The sequence below is a fragment of the Gadus chalcogrammus genome, chromosome 7, assembly GCF_026213295.1.
Source record: "Gadus chalcogrammus isolate NIFS_2021 chromosome 7, NIFS_Gcha_1.0, whole genome shotgun sequence".
NCBI classification, from domain to species: Eukaryota; Metazoa; Chordata; class Actinopteri; order Gadiformes; family Gadidae; genus Gadus; species Gadus chalcogrammus.
Genome location: NC_079418.1, coordinates 9445236 through 9467975, shown reverse-complemented (window position 1 = coordinate 9467975; position 22740 = coordinate 9445236). Strand labels below are relative to the sequence as shown.

At 46.7% G+C, this 22740-nt stretch overlaps 1 protein-coding gene across 1 annotated transcript in view; it reads left to right on the top strand.

The window, feature by feature from the left end:
* ptgfrnb (prostaglandin F2 receptor inhibitor b) overlaps nt 1–22740 on the top strand; it is a 55024-nt gene that overhangs the window by 7188 nt on the left and 25096 nt on the right. Inside the window, 5 exon segments of the mRNA XM_056594540.1 lie at nt 4019–4131; nt 4417–4608; nt 4611–4689; nt 13155–13577; nt 16547–16957. Coding sequence (XP_056450515.1) covers nt 4019–4131; nt 4417–4608; nt 4611–4689; nt 13155–13577; nt 16547–16957 — 1218 coding nt within the window.

The following is a 22740-nucleotide window of genomic DNA, read 5'->3' as shown; positions in this document are numbered from 1 at the left end:
TAAATGTGAAAAAGGAAACCTTTTGAAATGTTTCTTCAAATATCGGAGTCTAAATTTTAATTTAAAAACTTTTAAATGAAGTGAAGTGGACCCCGCGACGTATGGAAGTAAATCTGTGCAATTGGATTTTGAAAATAATAGAACACATTGAATTCTAAGCATTGAATATTTATGCGTTGAAATAACGTATCTGGATTTTTTGCCTCTGAACATAACTCTTTAAATTTAATAACAAATCATTTTCACCTTTTATTTTTCCATGTTAAAAAATTCTAAATCAAATTTTCAGCGTCCCCAAATTCAACATGCCAAAGTCACCTGCAAAATTGAATGTATTAAATTCAGTGTGAACATCTGTGGACCAAAGGAAAAGCAATCCATTAATAACATTAATTCCAAACAGTATTTTACATAGTAGCCTATAATAGGAAATGCTCAAAGGTAAATCAACGTCATTGAACACTGACCGTAGCTTTTTATGGGGAGAGAACTAACGGTGGTGGACCTTAATAAACGCCCTATTCGTTGTATCGGACTGTAAAATGCTTATCAAATAACAGGTATTTATTAAGCACATTTTATATCAAGGTAGGGGGGGGGATCTTATCTTTAATTTATGTTTTTGTGATAATTTACAGTTTTTTTCTTATTACTGCAGTTTGAAATATACGATAAACACAGTTCCCGCTCGCCCTCCTTGCTTGACCACGATCTAGCATCTAGGATCGATTGATCTTCCTTGGGTCCCTCCGATGTTAATTCTGAATTTCATGCATTGCATTTTGCAGCTGACTTTGGCATATTGAATTTCGGGCCGTTGAAAATATATACGTTGAATTTTTAATGTTGAAACATAAATCTGATGATGATTTATTGAAAATTGAATTTCGAGTTTAATTCAGAGGCAAAACATCCAGGTACAAATTCACCTGGACAATTTCTCCCCCTCCTCCTCCCCTGTACCTGCTCCATTCCTCCTCCTCCTCCCCTGTAGCCCCTCCTCCTCCTCTCCCCCCCCTCCTCCGTCTCCTCCTCCTCCTCCTCTCCCCCCCCTCCTCCGTCTCCTCCTCCTCCCCCCCCTCCTCCTCCTCCCCCCCCTACTCCGTCTCCTCCACCTCCTCCTCCGTCTCCTCCACCTCCTCCCCCCCCCCTCCTCCGTCTCCTCCACCTCCCCCCCCCCTCCTCCTCTCCACCTCCTCCCCCCCCTCCTCCGTCTCCTCCACCTCCTCCCCCTCCTCCCCCTCCTCCACCTCCTCCCCCCCCCTCCTCCCCTCCTCCTCCTCCCCTGTAGTTGCTCCATTCCGTCTCCTCTTCCTTCTCCGTCTCCTCCTCCTCCTCCCCCTCCTCCTCCCCCCCTCCTCCGTCTCCTCCTCCTCCTCCTCTCTACCTGCTCCATGCCTCTACACGCCTCCTCCTTCCCTCCAGCCTCCCCAACCAGCGCCTGAAACTCTTTCAACTGGCTCATCTCCTGCGTCATACATCCCCATGTGTGTCAGTCATACGTCCTTAAAATCTGCTTAAAATGTTAATATTAAATTAAACATTTACAAAAAGTCGCCCCTAAGCCCTTGTGAGACAATGTTGTGATGTTCCTTTAAATGTCCCGGCAAAATCTTGGTAACTGTCAGACATTATTTTTTTCATTTTTTTTTATTTTTTAATGTGTGCTTGAACTCAACAACCTCCGACCTAGCGGCTTTAAGCTAAGCTATTTTAAGCTAAAATAACCTAAGCTAATGGTTTACGGGTCCTGGTGTTGACATCGGAGTGTGTTGGCTCTAGCCACGGCTCAGCCCACAACTTTGCTTTGATTTGATATTAAGCGTCTGCGTGGTGATTATCGGATTGAGGTGATGATGATGTTTATTGTACTGGTTCTACCGGTTCCAAAACTTTCCCATAGAAGCCGGGCTGAAGCAGCGAGACTAGGGTTCCCTTGTTGTGTTGATTCATGTGTGCCCAAAACAACCCCCCCATACTTTACATTCCAGGAGCCATTATCATGTCATCGCAATGTTGTGTTGTGTTTGTGTGCTGTGAGAAGATACAAGGTGAAGGTCTCGCTGATGCGGTGGGTCTCCTCATCTAATGTTATCGAATCTTTTGAAAGTGAAGGTTGCTAGTTCGATCCCCGTCTCCTCCTAGCTGAGTGTCGAGGTGTCTCTGAGTGAGACGCCTCTCACCCTGACTGCTCAATACCAGTTGGCTGTCGGCTTAAGTGGCTGACCCCGCTGTAGGCGTGTAAGTGGGTGAATATTGGGCATTAATTGTAAAGTGCTTCGAGTGGCCACTGGTTAGAAAAGCGCTGAATTAATGCAGTTAATTTCTCATTCAGCCGCCATGGTGCCTGCTGGAACCAGGTTTATAGTTACAGACTTGGCTACAGTTTCCTCTTGTAGTTCATGGGGTTCAGAGCAAAACAACTGCCTTTGACTTCACACATTTTTGAAGTCGGTCGATTGAATGGTTGTCAGGGAGAACTGAAGGGACATGCACAGACTCCTCTGGCTACACTATGTAATGGTAGATTATCCAGCACCTGAGTAGTGACTGAGTGGACCGCTGGCAATGAGCGGTGGCTTGAGTAGGCCCGGTGTCATGACATCCCCCAGAAGCCCCGCCCCCCTCTGCTGAACAGAGTGTAGCCTGTTACTTGTTAGTTCAGGTCCGGTTTATTGACGATGAACCAAATGTAAAATGGTCGACACTTCCTCTCCCGATAATAAACCAAATGACTCTAAGCCCGAGGGGGAAGTAGATCCGATGAACACTACTGATAAGCGAGCGAAATGCATTCATACACTCAGACATTCCTTACTGTTATCGGTCGATTTGCCTTGCATACGTTGCCTGTGTCAAGCAGTGAGAGAGAGGGGGCGGGACTTTCAGTTACCTGTGTTAAGCGGTGAGAGAGGGGGTGGGACTTTGAGTTACCTGTTTACAGCAGCTGAGAAAGAGGGGGGGGTCTTTGAGTTCCATGTTTTGGAACTGAAACAGCGAGAGAGAGTGGGGGGGGGGGGGGGGGGTGTTAGATAGAGGCCTATGTTAGAGAGATTTCAAGAGTTCAATCTTCCTCAAAGACAATGGTAGGGATTCCTTTCGTCGTGTTCTCCGCACATGTTTGTTTATTCCGTCCCTATCTGGAAGACGCCTCACAGAATTCAGCTGTATATGATACGTTAAAAACACATTACCTTCTTCTCAGGCCCGCCCTGCCATACCTTGGGGGGTGGAGGGGTCGAATGTTATTTACTACAATAAATAATATTTATTGTAGTTTATGTGTTTGACTTCCGACTACTTTCTTTGTTGTAAACGGGGAACGGGTTAACCAAGCGATTGTAAGTGCTTGGCACTTGGTTCTATGAACTGCCTTACTGCACCGACGACAGAGCAGAGATGTTGTAGTTACTTTCTTCTGACAAATATACTTATTGTAAGTCGCTTTGGGAAAAAGCGTCAGCTAAACGTCCTAAATTAAAAAACGTAAATGTCAACATTTGCTTTTAGCGCAGCAATATATTGAGATAATGATCAAGGCTCATAACACATAGCGCTAATTAGAGCGCAATGAATGTAGTATTCCACTCTGGATGAAGTTAGCAGACTGTGGGTTAGGAAATGTAAATAGTGACCATGATGACTGAAACAAACATACCTGGTTGTGATGGTTAAAAAAGTGATTTACTTGCATAGTGTTGCAAGTGCTGACAAAAATGTGTAAACTTTAGAATTGTGTGTTGGTGGGGAGTGTGGGTGCTTTTGTATGTGTGTGTTTGAGTGTTTACTATAGAGTTGTATCAAGTGTGTGTGTGTGTGTGTGTGTGTGTGTGTGTGTGTGTGTTGTATAACTGTGTGTGTGTGTACCGGATGTATAAACTGTGTTTTTGAGTGGGTTTACTCATTGGGTTGTATCAACTATGCGTCAGTGTGGACTATAGAGATGTGTGTTGGGAATACTTCGAGATATAAATAGTCTGTACTATTGACATGTATAAACTGTGTGTGGTGTGTGTAGGTGTGTGTTCGGCCCGGAAGGTGTCCGTCCCCAGCGGTCCTATGATTCGGGTGGAGGGCCAGCCCGTCGCCATCAGGTGCAACGTCAGCGAGTATGAGGGACCCAGAGAGCAGGTGGGGTCTCTCTCTCTCACAACACAACACACACAACACACACCACACCACACCACACACACACACACCACACACACACACACCACACAACACAACACACACACACACACACACACACACACAACACACACACACACACACACACACACACACACACACACACACACACACACACACACACACACACACACACACACACACACAGAGAGAGAGATGACATCTACGACCCTTCCTACCCTCCTCCCCCTCACTATGTCTTCCCTCCTCACCCCTCTCCCCCTACAGGACTTTGAGTGGAAGATGAAACGTGTCGCCGGCCGGGCGTCCATCAACGTGGTCTCCACCTTCGACCAACGGTACACCGACGCCGCCCTGAGCGCGCGCGTTGCCGCGGGCGACGTGGCCGTAGTGCGGCTGGGCGACAGCGAGGTGGAGCTCCGCATCGGGGAGGCCCGCCCCGCCGACGGCTGGGGGGTCTGGGGGTGGTCTACTCCTGCCACACCCCCAGCACGGACTCTGTGATCCGGGGCAGCTACCTGGCCGACGTCGAGCTCACCGGTGAGAAGCGACCGCAGGGCTAATGGGGGTTAATTGGGCGGGGGGGGGGGGGGGGGGGGGGGGGGGGGGGGGGGGGGACTAGACGGCGCTACGTCTCGGAACGCTACCCAGTTGGGTGTTAGCGATGTTTTAGCGAGTTGTGTCGCGTCGATGTACGATGTGTTAAGTCCCGCTGCTTTGGGGTTTAGTTTGTGGAGTACGATGTTTTTACCAAAAAAAACTTTTCACGAGTGAATGTCGTTTTAGTCGGACAGGTAGGATGCTATTCTACGACGTTGGCAGAGAAAAGAACTCTACCATTGAAAGGTGGACCTGTATGTTTTTGCCGCCATTCTGTGATGCACGGAGCACACTCTACGTTGTTAGCAGAATTATTGTACGGCAGAATACTACGTTGTTGGCAGAATTCTACGTTTTTTGCCGAGTTCTATGTGGTTAGCAGAATACTACGTTGTTAGCAGAATTCTATGATGCAAGAAGAACTCTACATTGTTCATCAGAATAGACGTTGTGAGGCCTCCATTCTGCTGACTCTAGCATTGTCCTTCATTCTTAATCTTCATAGTCATTCCCGGAGATGCCGGCTGCAACCGGCCAAAGACACATATGGACACTGACCGATGATAGGCGGGCCAACCCCATTCTCCAGCTATTGGCTCAGACTATTACCCTTTGCTGCTATTGGCTCAGACTCAAACCCTTTCCTGCTATTGGCTCAGACTCAAACCCTTCCCTGCTATTGGCTCAGACTAAGACCCTTTCATGCCATTGGCTAAGATTAGTACACTTTCCTGTTATTGGCTCAGACGATTAACCTTTCCTGCTATTGGCTTAGATTAGTTCACTTTCCTTCTATTGGCTAAGATGAATACCCTGTCCTGCTATTGGCTGTGATTAGTACACTTTCCTGCTATTGGCTTCGATTAGTACACTTTCCTTCTATTAGCTTAGATTATTACACATTCCTGCTATTGGCTCAGACTGATACCCTTTAGTGCTATTGGGTAAGATGTATACACTTTTCACGTTCCTTCATGAAAGTCAAATAAAGGTTCAACATGGAAACCATCCCAACCTTTCTCCATTGTTCCACATTCTGCTGTTCTGAACCAGCGTTGTTAAACACTCGCAAAGAGTCCTTTCACAAGTGTAAATCACCCCCATATCGTCAAATATACACAGGTCCCCTGGACACACACACACACACACACACACACAACCACAACACACAAACACAACACACACACACACACACACACACACACCACACACTCTAACCACCGGTTTTACCAGTCCCTAGTGTGGGGGAAAACGCAGCTGGGTCGAGAGAGAGGGAGAGACGTTTTTGCCTCAGGGTTAACCAGTCGGCTATACAGCCTCATTCCAGGGAGAGCACCATCAGTGTTTAGGCAGACGCTTTATATCCCAGAGCAACTTACCGTTTGTACAGTATTGTTGTTTAGACAGAAAAACAACCTATATCGCTGTCGTAACATTAGGATGTTCATAGAAACAAGTGCCAAGCACTAACCATCACTAGGTTAACCCATTCCCCATATACAACAAAGCTAACTAGGATAAGATGCTACACGATGCAAGGTACTATTTTTAATTGCTAAGGCGTACAAACATACAATAAATGCGTACATTAAGTGCCATGACTACACATGCAATCATTGTGTACATTAATTGCCAGACGTACAATAATTGTGTACATTAAGTGCCAGGACGTACAAACCTAGCATAGGTGCCTAAGGGGTTGGGGAGGGAGGCTAGACAGGTGAGTCTTTGAGACAGACACACACACACACACACACACACACACACACACACACGGGAGTACGTGAGGGAGGGCAATGCAAGGGGGTAGTATGATATGTGATACCCGGCCACCACTCAGGTCCTAACCCGGTGAAAACATTAGGGGGATCTTTTTACGCAAAGTAGAACCCCTCAGGAAACAGTAGAAGAAGGAATGACCGGCGTGCGAGCTTGCAACCACTAAAATAACTATCCCACCCTCTACTAGTCGTGGAGGGTTGAATTGTCTCAGCGCAATACGGATATAGCCAGGAAAGGGAAAGCAGGTCGTGCCTGGAGTAGGGGGGGGGTAGGCTATTTAAACATTTTACCTTCAATGAGGGCGAGCTTTTGTAAGGAACATCAACTCACCCAACGTTCATATAGACATTTGGCTGGGACTGATTATAGGCTATAAATTCAATGAGAGTGTAGCTAGGTTAGCCACCTCAGCTACCTAACAATGCTAATTTGAGGCTCTGGCTAATCTAACATTTGCTAAATTAGCTATATTAGCTACCCACTGGAAGGCTGTCTCTTAACTATGTTTATACTCTGTGTTTGACTACAATGAAATGGTAGCTAGGTAAGCTTAATCAGCTACCTAAAATGGCTAATTTGAAGCTGTGGCTAAATATATCTATGCATTTATATTTCAATAGAATTGGTTGCTAGGTTAGCTACATGATCTTACCAATGTTCCCTAATGGGAGGCTGTGGCTAAACAACATTAATACGTTTTTACATCAATATACCGGTAGCTAGGTTGGCTACATTCGCTACCCGACGTTTGCTAATGGTGTTTAATTTGGAAACAAGGCAATAATGTACGTCGTCTTGGACGGCGGGATCCGATTGGTTGATTGAAAGTTACTCCAATCCTAATTGCCGAGACAGGGGGGCCTCAACAAACCGACTCTCTCCAGACTTAATCACTGCAAGGCTGGTAGAGCTGTAGGAGTTAAAGGCTGTTTATGTAAGGCAAGGACCAGGCGGACGCTTCGACACAGTGTTGGACCTGTTTTGGTTCTGCGTCGGGATTCAACGAGCGGACCAATCACAGCCCTTGCTGCTGCGTCGCCTCGACGCAAGGTTACAATTTTTGGGAGGAGCACGTCAGGCCTTTGCATTGCGTCACCGTGGAACCATAATCAGCCCTTAAGGGTTGTGTCTGTTCAAGGCTAGTAGAGATATAGGAGTGAGGGTTGTTTGTCAATTGTCTGATCAGGACCAGCATAACATCGCACTATACCAGCATGTGCTTTGCCACTTATGTAATCAAGTGTCTGTGTGCGTGTCTGTGTGCCTGTGTGTGTGTGTGTGTGTGTGTGTGTGTGTGTGTGTGTGTGTGTGTGTGTGTGTTCATACGTGGGCCTGTTTGTGTTACTACAAACGGCTTTGTTCCACGTTCTCCTTTTTAAATAAAAAAATAAAACTTGAACAAAGCCTGCCTATTTTCCACCATCCTTGATAATTAGCGCGATAGCATCTCTCTCTCTCTCTCGCCCGTGTGTTACGTAGGCCTGTACCGAGGCCGGCCCCGACTGGCTGGTGGAATGTGTGTGTGTGTGTTTGTGTGTGTGTGCTGTTTGTGCGTCGAGTCGAGGTGTGTACATAAGACATCGCGGCAACGACAGGCCTCGGAGAGACGCGCATGTACACACACGCACCACAAATCCAGTTCTACGGCTCCTGTACTTTCTCTGACACCCACACAGGCACGCACACACACAACACGGCACACACGCACACACAGACTGCGCAACAGCCGCACACACACGCACACGCATACAGACGCACATAGACACACAGGCACATAGACACACTCATGTTGACAACAAAAATATAGATAGTTGAATGTAGTCAATGAGTAAGATAGTTATATAGTTAGATGTAATCCTTATGTATGTAATATATTTAGATATAGGCTCTATGTCTGTAAGATTTAAGTGATGCTGGAGATGCGTGTGTGTGAGGGTGGAGGTGTATGTCTATGTGTTGGGGTGGAGTGTGTTGTGTTTAGGGGTAGAAGGTGACGGGTGTGGATGTGTGTGTGTGTATCATTGTGTTAACAGTATCGTTACACAAGTCAACAGCGGCAGTACCTAGCTAGTACTTGTACTTGCTGTACACGCACCAACAGATTGTTGTTGCGTCTGGGTCTTCCGTCGAGCTAAACCCAGACTTTGAGAACTCCTTCCGCCCAAACACATGGTAATAAAAACCCACCAGGTATCCCCCGAGCAGAAAGGCTGTGTAGAAAGCCAGGAAGAGCTGGCAGGGCAGCTCTAACTCGCTCATAAGCTGCCCGTGGGCAGGCCTTCTAATGAGCCACGATAACAACTACAGGAAAAAACACACCGCTACCTTTTCCCGCAGAGGGAACAGGGGTTATTTTGTTATCTATACTAAAGCAGTACGCCTCCGCCCCGGGGGGTGGTCCCAACTGGTGACGAGAAACCAGCTAACAGGAGAACCCTTTAAAACGTGATGGCAGCAGAGTTTGAGATTGGTTACCTAGACTTACCCAGAGTTAACCTTAACTCTGCATAGCCTCCCCCCTTATCCCTCCACACCCCTCTTACGCACTTTTTGTATGTTTGTAGTACCGTCACGGCACTTAATTGTACACACTTATTGTGTGTCGTACTTAGCTATAGTATGTAGCAATGTGTAGCATCTTCTCCTAGCTATCTTTGTTGCGTACGGGGAATGGCTTACACCTAGCGATTGTTACTTATTTTCTCTGACAAATGTACTTATTGACGGTAGCTTTGGATAAAAGCGTCTACTACACACCCTGAATATAATGTAAAATGTAAATGTCTCTGTCTGTCTGAAGTGTGTCTGTCCATGTTTTGGTTCAATGACTTAGTGGGTCCTCTGATGGAATGCGACCTTGACTTGATAAACAGCGCTCGGCACCGGGGGTAACTACGTCGTAGCACAACGCCCAAAACAGCATGTTTGCCATTTTTTCTTTCTTCTTTCTGCTTGGCCGTCGGGCTGTGTCCATCGTTTAAGGGTCTTTGTTTTCTCCTTCCTGCTGTCTGACTGATGGAGTTGACTGACTCCCGGTCGTCTAATTGTTGTACTTCTGTCTTGTCGGAATACCTTTTGTCCGGGGTCTTCTCGTTCCTGTCGGTGTCTGATACCTGTCTGTTTCGATCCCTGTCCTTTCTGTTTTGTTTGTGCGTATGTCTGTCCTGTCGGTAGGTCTGTCTGACTAACCTGGCCGGACTACCTGTTGACTACCTGTCGACTACCTGTCGCCTGCTACCTGTCTGACTAGCTTCTGACTACTGTCCCACTACCTGTCTCACTACCGGTTTGACTTCTGACTAAATTTCTGGCCTACTTCCTACACTGGTCGGACTACCTGTCTGACTAAATGTCTGTCTGGACTATCCGGTCGGTCTGTCTACCTGTCGGACTTCTGTTGTCTGAACTACGTCTGTCTGACTACTTGTCTATATGTCTGTCTTGCTACCTGTCTGACTTCCCGTCTGTTTTTGTACATCTGTCTGACTGTCTGTTTATTTCTACCCAATCGGTTCTCCCTGTAGGGCTATTTCTGTAACTCTCTGACACCACACACACGCACAACGCACGCACCTCACGCTTTTCTTTTATTGTCTTCTTAAACAAGGCCCATTAACGTCATGCAAATAGCCACTCCAACCACTAACCCCCGACACACACACACCCACACACACTTAGATCCGTCATCACCTGCAGAACAGGTTAACCAACGCAGAACATGATCGGTGCATAGTCAGAGTATAGTGTGTCATTGGAGCGTGGAGGCTAATTGTTGACACAGCTTTTGTGATGCACTGGTGTTCTGCCAGCTGTTATATCTGACGAGCAGACAGCTGTTCCGGAAGCTGTTTCTGACTGTGTACTGTCGGTTGTTTTGTTTACAAGTAAAATAAATAAATTATGTTTAACATTTTTGGGAATTTTTAACTTTTGATTTACAAGTAGAACAGTACCTGCTTGTAGTATCACGTATAACCATTAGGTAATGGTGATATGTATTAGGTATTTGTTAGATGTAAAGGGTATTGGTAATATCTATTTGGTATATTTTAGACATTTTAGGTGATGGTGACATGTATTAAGTATTTGTTTTACCTATTACGTATTGGTTACATGTGTTAGGACGGTAATTCTTCTCGTATTAGGATTGGTATATTTATTTAGGTATTAGTATAAGTTTTAGGCTATTTGTTATACCGTATTAGTGACGGTATGGTTACTTTATTAGGTATGGTATTTGTTAACGTATACTGGTTATTGGTATGCATTTTAGGTATTTGTTGTTAGTTTAAAGTAATGGTAATATGTATTGGGTATTTGTTATACCAATTACGTAATGGTCACATGTGTTAGGTATTTGAGGTTCGTATTAAGTAATGATAATAAAGGTATTTGTTATACCTATTACGTAATGGTTACATGTGTTAGGTATTTGTTGTTCGTATTAGGTAATAGTTAGCCAGTCCAATAGCAGCTTCTGTTGCTTGGCTGTTTGTCTTTTGTTTCTCAGTGTTTACCTTCCGTCCTCAGACTTCTCCCTCCGTCATCCGTTCCCTGTCCCCCTATTTCTCCTCTTTCAATCCTCCTTCCTCCCCTGCTCTCTCTCCCTCCTCTTTCACCCGTTTCTCTCTGTTCCTCCTCTTTCAATCCACCTCCCTTACCCGCTTTTCTCTCTCTCGCTCTCGCTCTCGCTCTCTCTCTCGCTCTCTCCCCCCCCCATCTATTATTAGTGTCTCTAAAAGCATGGCAGCCATTCTTGCCAGAGAAACCTTCTCGATCCTCATCTCTCTGGCTCGAAAGAACTAGCAACCTTTCATTTTCTCGTGCTACTTCCTGTGAGGCTTATCAATTTCAGTTGATATAACTAATATTTAAGTCAAGGTTGCTGTTGCTAAGACTCGAGAGATGTGACTTAAGTGTAATCGTGTTAGAAATCCTATCGTCATCTGTTGGCAATTAGTGAGTGAAATGCTCGTGGTTGAATCTCTTCTTTTAATGGACTGCTCCTGTGAGAGAGGATTTAGATGTTTTGTCTCTCTTTCTCACAACCCGTCGGTCTGTGTGGGTCTCTTTCTCGGTCTGTCTCTGTCTGTATCTCTTGCTCTGTCTGTCTGTTTGTCTATCTCTGTCTCTCTTCCTCTCTGTCCCTCGTTATATCCCTGTCTGTCTGTCTCTGCGTGTGTGTGTGTCTCTCTCGTTCTCTCTTTCTCTTGTTCTCTGAATTCAATAAAGCTTTATTGACGTGCCATTTACTTGAAACACTGTGTGTTGCCAAAGCATGGAAATAATGCGTGCATAAACCGTTAGATAACGTAACAAATACGTATATAAACAGTGATAACATGCAATAAACACAATTATTGTATGATAAAATTAAACACAATCGATGACCTATGTCATCGATTGTGTTTTGTGTTTCCTTTTTTTCATAAGGGAACATTTATTTCTCTGTGACATGCTGATATAATAAGTATATATATTATGATGATATAAATAAAGTATTGATAAATTCCACTTCCAGCTTTGCTGTATTTATACTTTCAGGAAGCAGTGATTTCTATATCTGTTATTTCTCAAAGAATTTCTCTCCGATCATAAAAATCTCGGTATAGTTTATGAGGAAGTGGAAGTAAGACTAAGAATTCTTCCGTAAGTCCGATCTAATCATAGGTTTTACGACGACCAGTATTCTTTGACGGCAGTTTGTGGTCATCATGTGTTTTGCTGTTCCTTTTGTCAAGGTCTTGGTTAATTATTGTCAGGTATGGTTCCTCCTCTCTCTTCTTCCTACTCCTGTTTTAAAGTGTTTGAATAGTGACACTGGAGGCTTGTGATCACTATTGGATGGTTTGGAAAGTGTTTAATGGGTTATTTTCCAGTGGGCTTCTCCCACTAGAGTCATATCAACGTATGCACTGTGTGGGTACGAGTCTGTTGTGATGCAGAAAGATGATTCCAGAATATGATGTGTGGTCAAATTTTTTAAGTAACTAAATTGGATATTTACTGGCTTTTGATATCATTTTTTTGTTTTCTAATGCCCAGTTTTACAGTAATTATGGGGTATATTCAAACAGGCTTGTAGACCTTGTTCTAGATCTCTCTCTCTCACCCTCGCCTATTCAATTTAATACAACTTTATTGGCATGCCATTTAAAAGAGAAACATGTGTTGCCAAAGCATGGAAATAAATACTCCCATAAACTAGTAGATACCGTAACAAGTACATATATATACATAGAGTGATAACATTAAAGGCATTCGATTGTCGTAAAATAAAAATAAACTCAATCTGACACTTTAATTTCCTCTTTTTCACAAGGAATTATTTATTTCACGCAGGCATGCACGCACACACATGCACAACCTCGCACAACCTTGCACACAGGCACGCACAGACATGCATGCATGTATGCCTACATACATGCATGTCTGTGTACGCGTACACTGACATGCATGCACACGGTAGACACGCACACATGCTCACAGAGGTAGCGCACATGGACATGCACACACGGACGCACACACAATCTGTGTGACAGATATTTCCTTTTTCAAATGTGTATGTCTGTCTCCCCCCCCCCCCTCGCCATATATTAACCCATCCACTCTCTCCCCCCCAGTCATCCCGGACACCCTCACGGTCTCCCCCACGCCGGTCGCCGCGGTGACCCCCGAGGGCGGCGACATCACCCTCTCCTGCACCGTCACACGCCGGCTCCTGCACCCCACCTTCCTCTCCGTCACCTGGTCACTGAGGAAGGCCTCCGCCTCCTCCTCGGCCCCCCCCGAGCTGGTCCTCTCGCTGGGGCCCCTGGGCGCCGTGACGACGGGGCCCGGCTACGCCCAGCGGTACGCCACGGGGGGGCTGCGGCTGGCCCCGGGCCGCGACGGGCTGTTCAGCCTGGTGCTGAGCAGGGTGACGGCGGCGGGCGACCAGGGCGCGTACGTCTGCACGGGACGGCAGTGGACGTACGAGGAGGGCGTGGCCCGCAGCGTGGTGGAGCGGCACGGCGAGATGGGCCAGGTGACGGTCACGCCCACTGGTGAGTGTGCACGCACGCACGCATGCATTGGCGTTACACACACCCACGCAGGGGGGGCCCGTACACAGGCGTGCGCTCACACAGGTGGCACGGGCGACGCACACACGCAGGAAGCATGGGACGACACACACACACACACACACACAGAGGTAGCACGGGACACACACACAAACACACTGAAAGGTAGCACGGGACACACACACACACACACACACACACACAGAGGTAGCATGGGACACACACACACAGGCAGGCATAAACATATATTGGCACATTGACGTTAACACAGGGGTACGCACACACATACACGTAGGCACGTACACGGGCATGCGCTCACACAGACGCACACATATACACCCACGTGCACACAGGCATACATACGCACGGGACACACACACAAATAGGGGCACATGTATGCACGCACACACTCACAGGCTTGCATGCACATTCACGCACACACACAGAAGACCGTACACAGACACACGTAAGCGTACGGGCACACTCAAACAGGCAAGCATGCTGGAACGCACACACACACGTACGCACACTGGCACACACGCATACACATGTACGCACAAGTTGACAGATGCACTAACACATACACACGTATACACAAGCACGCAAACACACACACGCAAACACAAACATGCACACAGGAAACACTTGGTATTGCCAGTTACTTCAAAAAAGTAATTGTTCAGTTACTAGTTACTTCTTGGGAGAAGTAACTTGGAACTAACTAATTACTTTTTTAAAGTAACTGGCCGTCTCATCCCTGCTCCGGCCGGCCTCTGCCCTCCATTTTGTTTTTCCCTGTGTCTGGGAAAAGGTTGCGGTGGTCCCTGGGAGCTCTGTCTGTCGTTATTTAAAAGGGGGGTTCATCGTCCCCTCTGTGTTTACCGTCTCTACCCCCCTGCCCCCTCCCAGTAACCCCTGACCTCCCCGCCCATCCATCATTCTCTCTCTCTTAATGTTAGAGGGGCAACGGGGTCTCTCTCTCTCTCTCTCTCTCTCTCTCTGTCTCTGTCTCTGTCTCTGTCTCTCTTTCTCTCTCTCTCTCTCTCTCTTTTTTTCTCTCTCTCTCATCATACCTCTTCTCCCGCTGGGTTACCGGAGCCCGACCGCGCTGTCACTTAAACAATAAACAAGCGCTACTGTTTACAATGAAACCAGAGTAGCGGTATTTGCAGTCGCACACCAGCACACCGGTCGGTCGATTGTGTCCCAGGCACTCTCATATTGACACACAACACCCAAAGTCAGGAGGAAGAGAGAAGGCAAACAGCAGTCTTTTTGTCCCTTAAAGGCCACCGTAGTGGGAGAGCTCTTTATAAACGTCTGGGACGGAGGGGAGCCATGAGAATTTCTGTACTCTGTAAACAGTTTGAACCCCAACGGTATCTTCACCATATAAACAGTTTGAACCCCAACGATATTTTCAAGATATAAACAGTTTGAACCCCAACGATATCTTAAAGATATAAACAGTTTGAACCCTGCATGTTATCTTCAAGATGTAAACAGTTTGAACCCCAACGGTATCTTCACGATACAAACAGTTTGAACCCTGTATGGTATCTTCACGATATAAACAGTTTGAACCCTGCCGGTAGCTTCACGATATAAACAGTTCGAACCCATAATGGTATCTTCAAGATAGAAACAGTTTGAACCCCAACGGTATCTTCTAAGATGTATTTAATATTTTATACATTCAGTAACTGTCGTTAAAGCTAAATCAATTACACATAACTCTTTACTTTCTTTAAAATTCTCTCTTCATTATATATTATTGTCAACGGCCCCTGTGAAAAAAAAAAGAAGGAAGATTACATCTTCCCCTGTTTTCCTTTTTTTTGTCCTTGTATTTGAGACGTTTTCATCTAAAATGTATTTGTCTTTTTTAGGTGCTCTCCTACTTAATCTAAAAATCTTTTCTGAGAATGTCTCGTGCGAGCCCTTGCATGAATATTTAAAATATTGAACAGAGACCTCCCGCCCAAATAACAGCTCGTCGAGCTCACGTACGGTACCGATGCTAATATGTTTGAATAACATAACGAGATCACTCCTGCCCGTCTTGTGCGAGACCTCACATAAATATAAAAAGTATTAAACTGAGACCTGGCGCCAAAATAACTTCCAACTCTAGGTAGCTAGTTGGGCTAATGGACGGTACAAACGCTAATACGTTTGAATAACATAACAAGCATAACATAACAATATCATACCTTTCGCTACAACGATGGAGATGCAACTGTACTACACACATTAGCTTGCTGTGTTGTTGACACAACCATGCTACACACATTAGCTTGCGGTGCTGTTTTAGCGTTGATGCAACGCGGTTGCGGTTTTACCAAAATGGCCGTCGCGATTTTCCTTTAAAATACATAAACAGATAAAATTGATGTATTCTATGTTAAAGAAAAACAACTTTTTTTCCAGTGAGCCTCTTATAAATGGTTGTCTGTTCTGACGGCATGCAGAATGAAATTCAACCAACGAGATCTTTGAAAACCAGCCTCTCTCTCTCGCTCTCTCTCTCTCTCTCTGTGTCTGTCTCTAGATTGTGTCATATGATATATATATATATATATAAAAAAACATCAAAATAACGTAGACTTCAGGAAAACATCTTCAGAGGAGTTTAGTTTATTAGGGTTAGGAAGAGGAGGAGAATGCAGAGATTGATAAAGGCCACATAAACAACATCAATTGAGAATATGATTAAAAATGGCATCAAACGCTCTCTCTCGCCTTTACAGGACCCTGTTAATTTCTCTGTCTCTCGCCCGTAGTCTCTCGCTCATTGGCGCTGTCTCTCTCCCTCCCTCTCTATAAATCTCTCTTTCTTTCTTTCTTTCTTTCGGCCTCCACTAATCTGTCTCTCTCTCGGTCTCTCGGTCTCGGTCTTTGTCTCGGTCTCTGTCTCTCCACTAACCTCTCCCTCTCTCTCCCTCCTCCAGGCCAGTCCCTTAACGTCACTGCCTCCTCCTCCTCCGCCGGGGGGCCCGTCTCCTTGGGGGCCACCCTGGGTCTGCTCTGCACCGTCGCTGCAGACAACCTGGCCCTCCTGGCCCTGGGGGTCACCTGGCTCCGGGACGGACGCCACGTCATCGCCGGCATGGACCGCAACGGCGTCGTCCTGCCTGCCGCCGCCATCGCGGCCTCAAACGGGTCCTCAGGCGGCGGGGCGGAGGTGGGCCTGGAACGGACGGGGGAGGGGCAGTACCGGCTGTCACTGAGGGGCGCCGCCGCCCGGGACTCGGGGGCGTACACGTGCCGCGTGAGGGCGTCGGTGGGCGGGGACAGCGGGCGGTGGTACCAGGTGGCGGAGAGGACGTCGGCACCGGTGGTGGTGAAGGTGGCGCAGATCAGTGAGTACCTTTTAAAGAGTTGGCGCTAATGCTAAAATGTGAAGCTACCTGAGAAACGCTAGTGCTAATGCTAGTGCTGATGCTAAAATGTGAAGATACATGAGCGCTCTCAACTTGAGACACACTCAGCTAATGCCAAGATGCTAAGCTACCTAAACGTCCTTAGCACACACACTAAGATTATTATAATGCTAAGATGCTAAGCTACCTAAACGTCCTTAGCACACACACTAAGCTAATTATAATGCTGAAATGCTAAGCTACCTTAACGTCCTCATCGCACACCTAGCTAATGCTAAGCTACCTGAAAGTCCTTATCACACGCTAAGCTTATGCTAAGCTACCTGAAGGATCTTAACACGCACTGAGCTATTGCTAAAATGTGAAGCTACCTGAACTAAACTTTGAGGCTCTACTTCTTAGTTGTCCTCAAGAGTTGCTCAGAGTTCACCTGGACTTTGCATAGCCTTACCCCTCTACACCCCCTTTTACTCACTTATTGTATGTTTGTACGCCCTGGCACTTGAAGAGCACATATTATGCTTTTTCGACTTTTATGACCTATAAACGTTGTTATAATGATTTATAGTCATGTTTCACCATGGTAAAGTATCAAATAATGACGTACATGCATTTAGTCGTATTCCCTGCTGACTGTCTGGGGTGGCTGTGCAGAGCGCTAAACACTAGGGACGCCGGTCGCCATTCACTTGTTCAGATTTCAGGGATTTATCCACGTAGAACAATCCTGATCTTCTTCCATGTATGGTAATGCTGCAACATGCTCTTCCGGAAGGTAACCAATCACAACGGAGTGTCAGGTTCCTCTATAGGACTCATTAATAAGAAATGAAGACAAGAAAAGTAGTATAATAGGAGATCTTTAAAGAGTACTTAGTATTGTGTAGCGTCTTACCCTATCCATCTTTGTTGTATAAGGGGAATGGTTTAACCTAGTGATTGTGAGCGCTTGGCACTTGGTTATATGAATATCCTCACTGCCCTTACTGTTAGCAACTTTCCACGCACACTTCTAAACTAAACTTCTTCTCCCTTCGCCGTCCGGCCGCGTCTATCGCTGTCTGTGTGGCGACTTATCGCCGCTAATTGCCAACAGGTGTCGGGCTCGTTAGCGCCGGGTGACAGGTGCAACTAATCAAACCCAGATCCCTTTCCGAAGATAGATCTTTGGTTTTATGCGACGTCAATTGATGGTGTAAATGAGCCCGGGCAGGCTGTGGGCAGTTTGAACCGGTATTCTCCAGCTTGATTCAATGGTTCAACCCTAATACTGGATGTGCATTGAATTGTTTGTGTGACGTATTTTCTGTGCTTTTAAAAGTAATAATGTACAATAGGATAAAAATGTGATAAAATACAAGACAAGTTTTAAGTTGTAATATTATACATAGATATAAAATTTAAACTGAATAAACAGGGGGATGTACAAATTGTATTGTGCAATATGTCCAGGGTTGAAGTGTCAAATCACTGAGTGACGGAGTAAGTTTAGTTTGAGTTAAGGATGAGATTCGGCACTGAGACGGGGGAGTTGTCGCTCCGATCTTTTATTCAGTGTCTCTTCCGTTAACAATCTATTAGTCATGCCTCCCGAGCCTTGAGCCGACCTTGTGGGTCATGGTGATCCTCTCCTCTTAAAGAGCGACGGTGTCAAGTACACTTGAGCAGACAATCAATTACTGTCCCATTGGGGGGGGGGGGGGGGGGGGGGTCTTCCTGTCACTCTCGCTCGCTCTCTCTCTCTTGCTCACTCATTCTCGCTCTTCTTAAACTGAAAGCTACGGTTTTATTCACGCATTCATTCCCTCCTAAATAATCTCGGTCACTCCTTCACTCACTCATTCACTCACTCCTTCACTCCTTAATGAACCTCCTCACTCCTTCCTTCACTCCCTCACTCCTTTACTCACTCGTTGACTCATTGGAGTGACATCGCCCACCAATTTGGGATGTCACAACTCCCCAGTCCCCGACCCGCTGGACCGTACCAATTGACTGTGGACTCGGGGTCGCCCTCTGTCCGAGGTGGACCCTCCCGCCCGCGAGGGAATCCAACAAAAAGACTGTAAACCCCAAAGGCTTGGATATGGTTTGTTGTTGTCGCAACGACCACGCAGACGCTTCGACGCGGCCCTGAACCCTTTTTTTAATTCTGCGTCGGGTTTTAGCGAGCGAATCAATCACAGCCCTTTGCTGATGCCTCACCTCGACGTAAGGTTACCATTTCCTTTAGGCGCATGTCCGGCCCCGCGGCACACTGGGGTATGCTGAGGACGGAGGGAACAGTAAACACTAAATGTTTGGTGACCTGCAGGAGGCTGAGGGAGGGAGGGGTTTTGCTTGTGTTCTCAGTGCAGCTGCTTCGTGTCGAAATGTGACCACGGCGGGGAGGACACCAGGGGGGGAATCCAGTCACCCCCTGCCTCACCTCGCTCCCCCTTCCTCTCTCTCCGTCACCCCACCCTCTTACCCCAAACCTTACTCTCCCTACCTCCCTCCCAAACCTCTCCTCCCTCCCCTTAGCTCCCCCCCCCTAGCATCCCCCATATCTCTATCTCCCACAGCCCCTCCCCCCCCCCCCCCCTCCCCAATATCTCCCTCCCCCACATCTCCCCACCTCCCTCCACAACCTCTCCCCCCCACCCCCCATGAACACGGCTGTTAAGATCATTATAGCCGGTGGCTATAATGATTATAGTTGATAGTAGTTCAATAGTTGATAGTATAATCGATAAATCAATAAAGAGTTGATCAATAGGTTTCCAAAATGATAGTTTTCCGGTCTCCTGAACTGGAAGTGCAGAGTAATGATGAGCGGATTGTATGTTTAAACTCTGGGGAGGAAGGCTTTTTGGACTCTTTGATGTGAGGCAGTCTCCTTAACCGCGCAGTACTTTGAGGTTTTTGAATTCCTTTCTTCGCTCCCTCACTCCTTTCCTCACTCCTTCACTCTCTTCTTCACTCCTTTCCTCCTTACTAAATGTAAATATAAATCAGCGGCAGCCATCTTTATTGTTGTTGTTGAAAAGGCCTTTGAAAAGGCACTACTCTATACTGTCATCTTGTTTATCCCCACCCTCATAATAGATAAACGTTTGTGATTGGTCGCTCTATCTCATACCGGGGCAGCTAGTCCTTGAAGCGAATGAAACACAAGCACTTCCCCTGCTCGTTGGGCCTGCGTTCGTCCCGTGGGATAGGTTTTATATTCTACATTTACATTCTAGATTCAGGGCGTTTAGCAGTCGCTTTTATACATAGCGACTTACAACGGTTCACACACACATTCACACACCGACGGCAGAGTCAACCACACAGGGCGACAGCCAGCTCGTCAGGAGCAGTCAGGGTGAGGCGTCTCACTCAGGGACACCTTGACCCTCGGCTAAGAGGAGCCGGGGATCGAACTAGCAACCTTCCGGTTACAAGTCAACCCGCTCTACCTCCTGACCCGAGTCAGTTTCTGTCTCCCACTTGCTTACCAGTGTTATTTGTGCTTGTGAAAACTCTTATTTTCTGGAGCACTCTTATTTAGGCACATTTGATTACAAATTCCTACACCGTGTTTATTCATCCTGCACTTTAACTCTTGACACACACGCACGCACGCACGAGCGCGCACGCACGCACATAAACACACGTTGACCTCTAAGTAGCTCTCTCTCCCTCCCTCCCTCTGTCTCTCTCCCTGCCTGTCGGTCGGTCTCTCCCTGTCTCTCTGTCTCTCCCTCCCTCTCTTCCTGCCTGTCCATCTCTCTCTCTCTCTTCCTGTCCGTCTATCTATCTGGCTGTCTGTCTCGATTTCTTCCCTCCCTCCCTGTCTTTCTCCCTCCCTGCCTCTCTGTCGGTGTGTCAGTATGTCTCTCCCTCCCTCTCTATCTGTCTCTCTCTTTCTTCTTTCCTGTCTGTCCGTCCTTCTCTATCTGATTTCCTTTGGTGTGTGTGTGTGTGTGTGTGTGTGTGTGTGTGTGTGTGTGTGTGTGTGTGTGTGTGTGTGTGTGTGTGTGTGTGTGTGTGTGTGTGTGTGTGTGTGTGTGTGTGTGTGAAAAAGTAGGTCTGTCTGGGACGTATAAAAGCACACATTAACACTCAGACCCCCCCCCCCCCGATAACACAACCAGGAATGTCCCAAAAGGCCCCCTCTGACCCCCTGGCTGCGGACGCCTGGGTTCAACCAGACACACCCGGCACACACACACTTTTGAAACCGGAGCCTGTCAGATGCATATGGTCACACCTCTCTCTTTCTCTGTCTGTCTGTCTGCCTTTTCTCTCACTCACTCTCGCTTTCTCTCAAACCGCAACTCTATAAATCTACTGGTTGTCCTCTCTCTCTCTCTCTCTCTCTCTCTCTCGCTCTCGCTCTCGCTCTCGCTCTCTCTCTCTAGAGCACCTGTTTTCGCTGTTGAAATGATCTATGCTCCCCTTGGAGTTGGTGTCAGCAGTGCAGCACACACACAAGTGCATGCAGGTGCTGTGTGTGTGTTGTGCACTAGTCTCTATAGCAACATTGTGTGACCTCCAGTCGGCCAGGTTCGGCAGTTTGCCTTTGCGCTGTTTTATTTTTTATGTGTTTTTTCATCATCATAAATATACAAACCTAATAGATAGGCTACCTAATAACCATAGCAACGCCGGTAAACAAACCCCGTGTACCCCAATCCCTACGAGAGCTCCCCGCGCTACGGCCATCCTGAGGCGCACAGAGCTTTTGGCTGTGATGTTATATCTAAAATTATATTATACTATTACATATAGAACGTTATAAGACGCTGTCACCGAGAATAGGCGCGCTGCCAGACGCTGTCACCGAGTGTGACGCCTCTTTGTTTGCGTCATCACAAATTTCTTTCATTAAAATCTGAGTCTGCCTGTCAGGAAGCACAGATTCCAGTCAGAAATGGCGGTGTTGAGCCCGAGGTCCCTGAGCTTCACAGCGAGCTTTGAGGGCACAATGGTGTTGAATTGGGGTATATTCGCGGGTTTTCTCAGGCCAAATTTTGCAGATCAAATCCGCGAACATAGGGAGCGCCTGAGAATATTGACGTTGAGGTTGTGCGCTAGTTTGAGCTGTAGTCGATCGTTAGAGATTGGCCAGGCAGATCCAGAGTGGCACTGGGCAGATCCAATTGTTTTAAACGCCAACAGACACCCGCCTTCAAGTGAGTTAACGTTAGTCAATTGAGTGGGTCCAGACTCCCTGTGCAAATGAAATGAAGTACGAGAGTGGTAGGACCAGGCTATAGTTGTGTTGGGGTGAGGGTTAGTTCATCAATTCATTTAGGGTTAATTCAGTGGTTCATCTGTAGTTGTGTGAGGGTCAGGGTAAGTTCGGCAGTTCATCTAGGGTTAGTTCAGCAGTTCATCTCTAGGGTAAGTTCAGTGGTTCATCTCGGTTTATTAGAGTGGTTCATCTAGGGTTAGTTCAGCAGTTCATCTAGGGAAAGTTCAGCAGTTCATTTGGGGTTAGTTCAGCGGTTAATCTCGGGTTAGTTCAGCAGTTCATCTAGGGTTAGGTCAGCGGTTCCTCTAGGGTTAGTTCAGTGGTTAATTTAGGGTTAGTTCAGTGGTTCCTCTAGAGTTAGTTCAGCGGTTCATCTAGGGTTAGTTCAGCGGTTCATCTAGGGTTAGTTCAGCGGTTAATCTAGGGTTAGTTCAGTGGTTCATTTAGGGTTAGTTCAGTGGTTCCTCTAGAGTTAGTTCAGCGGTTCCTCTAGGGTTAGTTCAGCGGTTCATCTAGGGTTAGTTCAGCGGCTCATCTA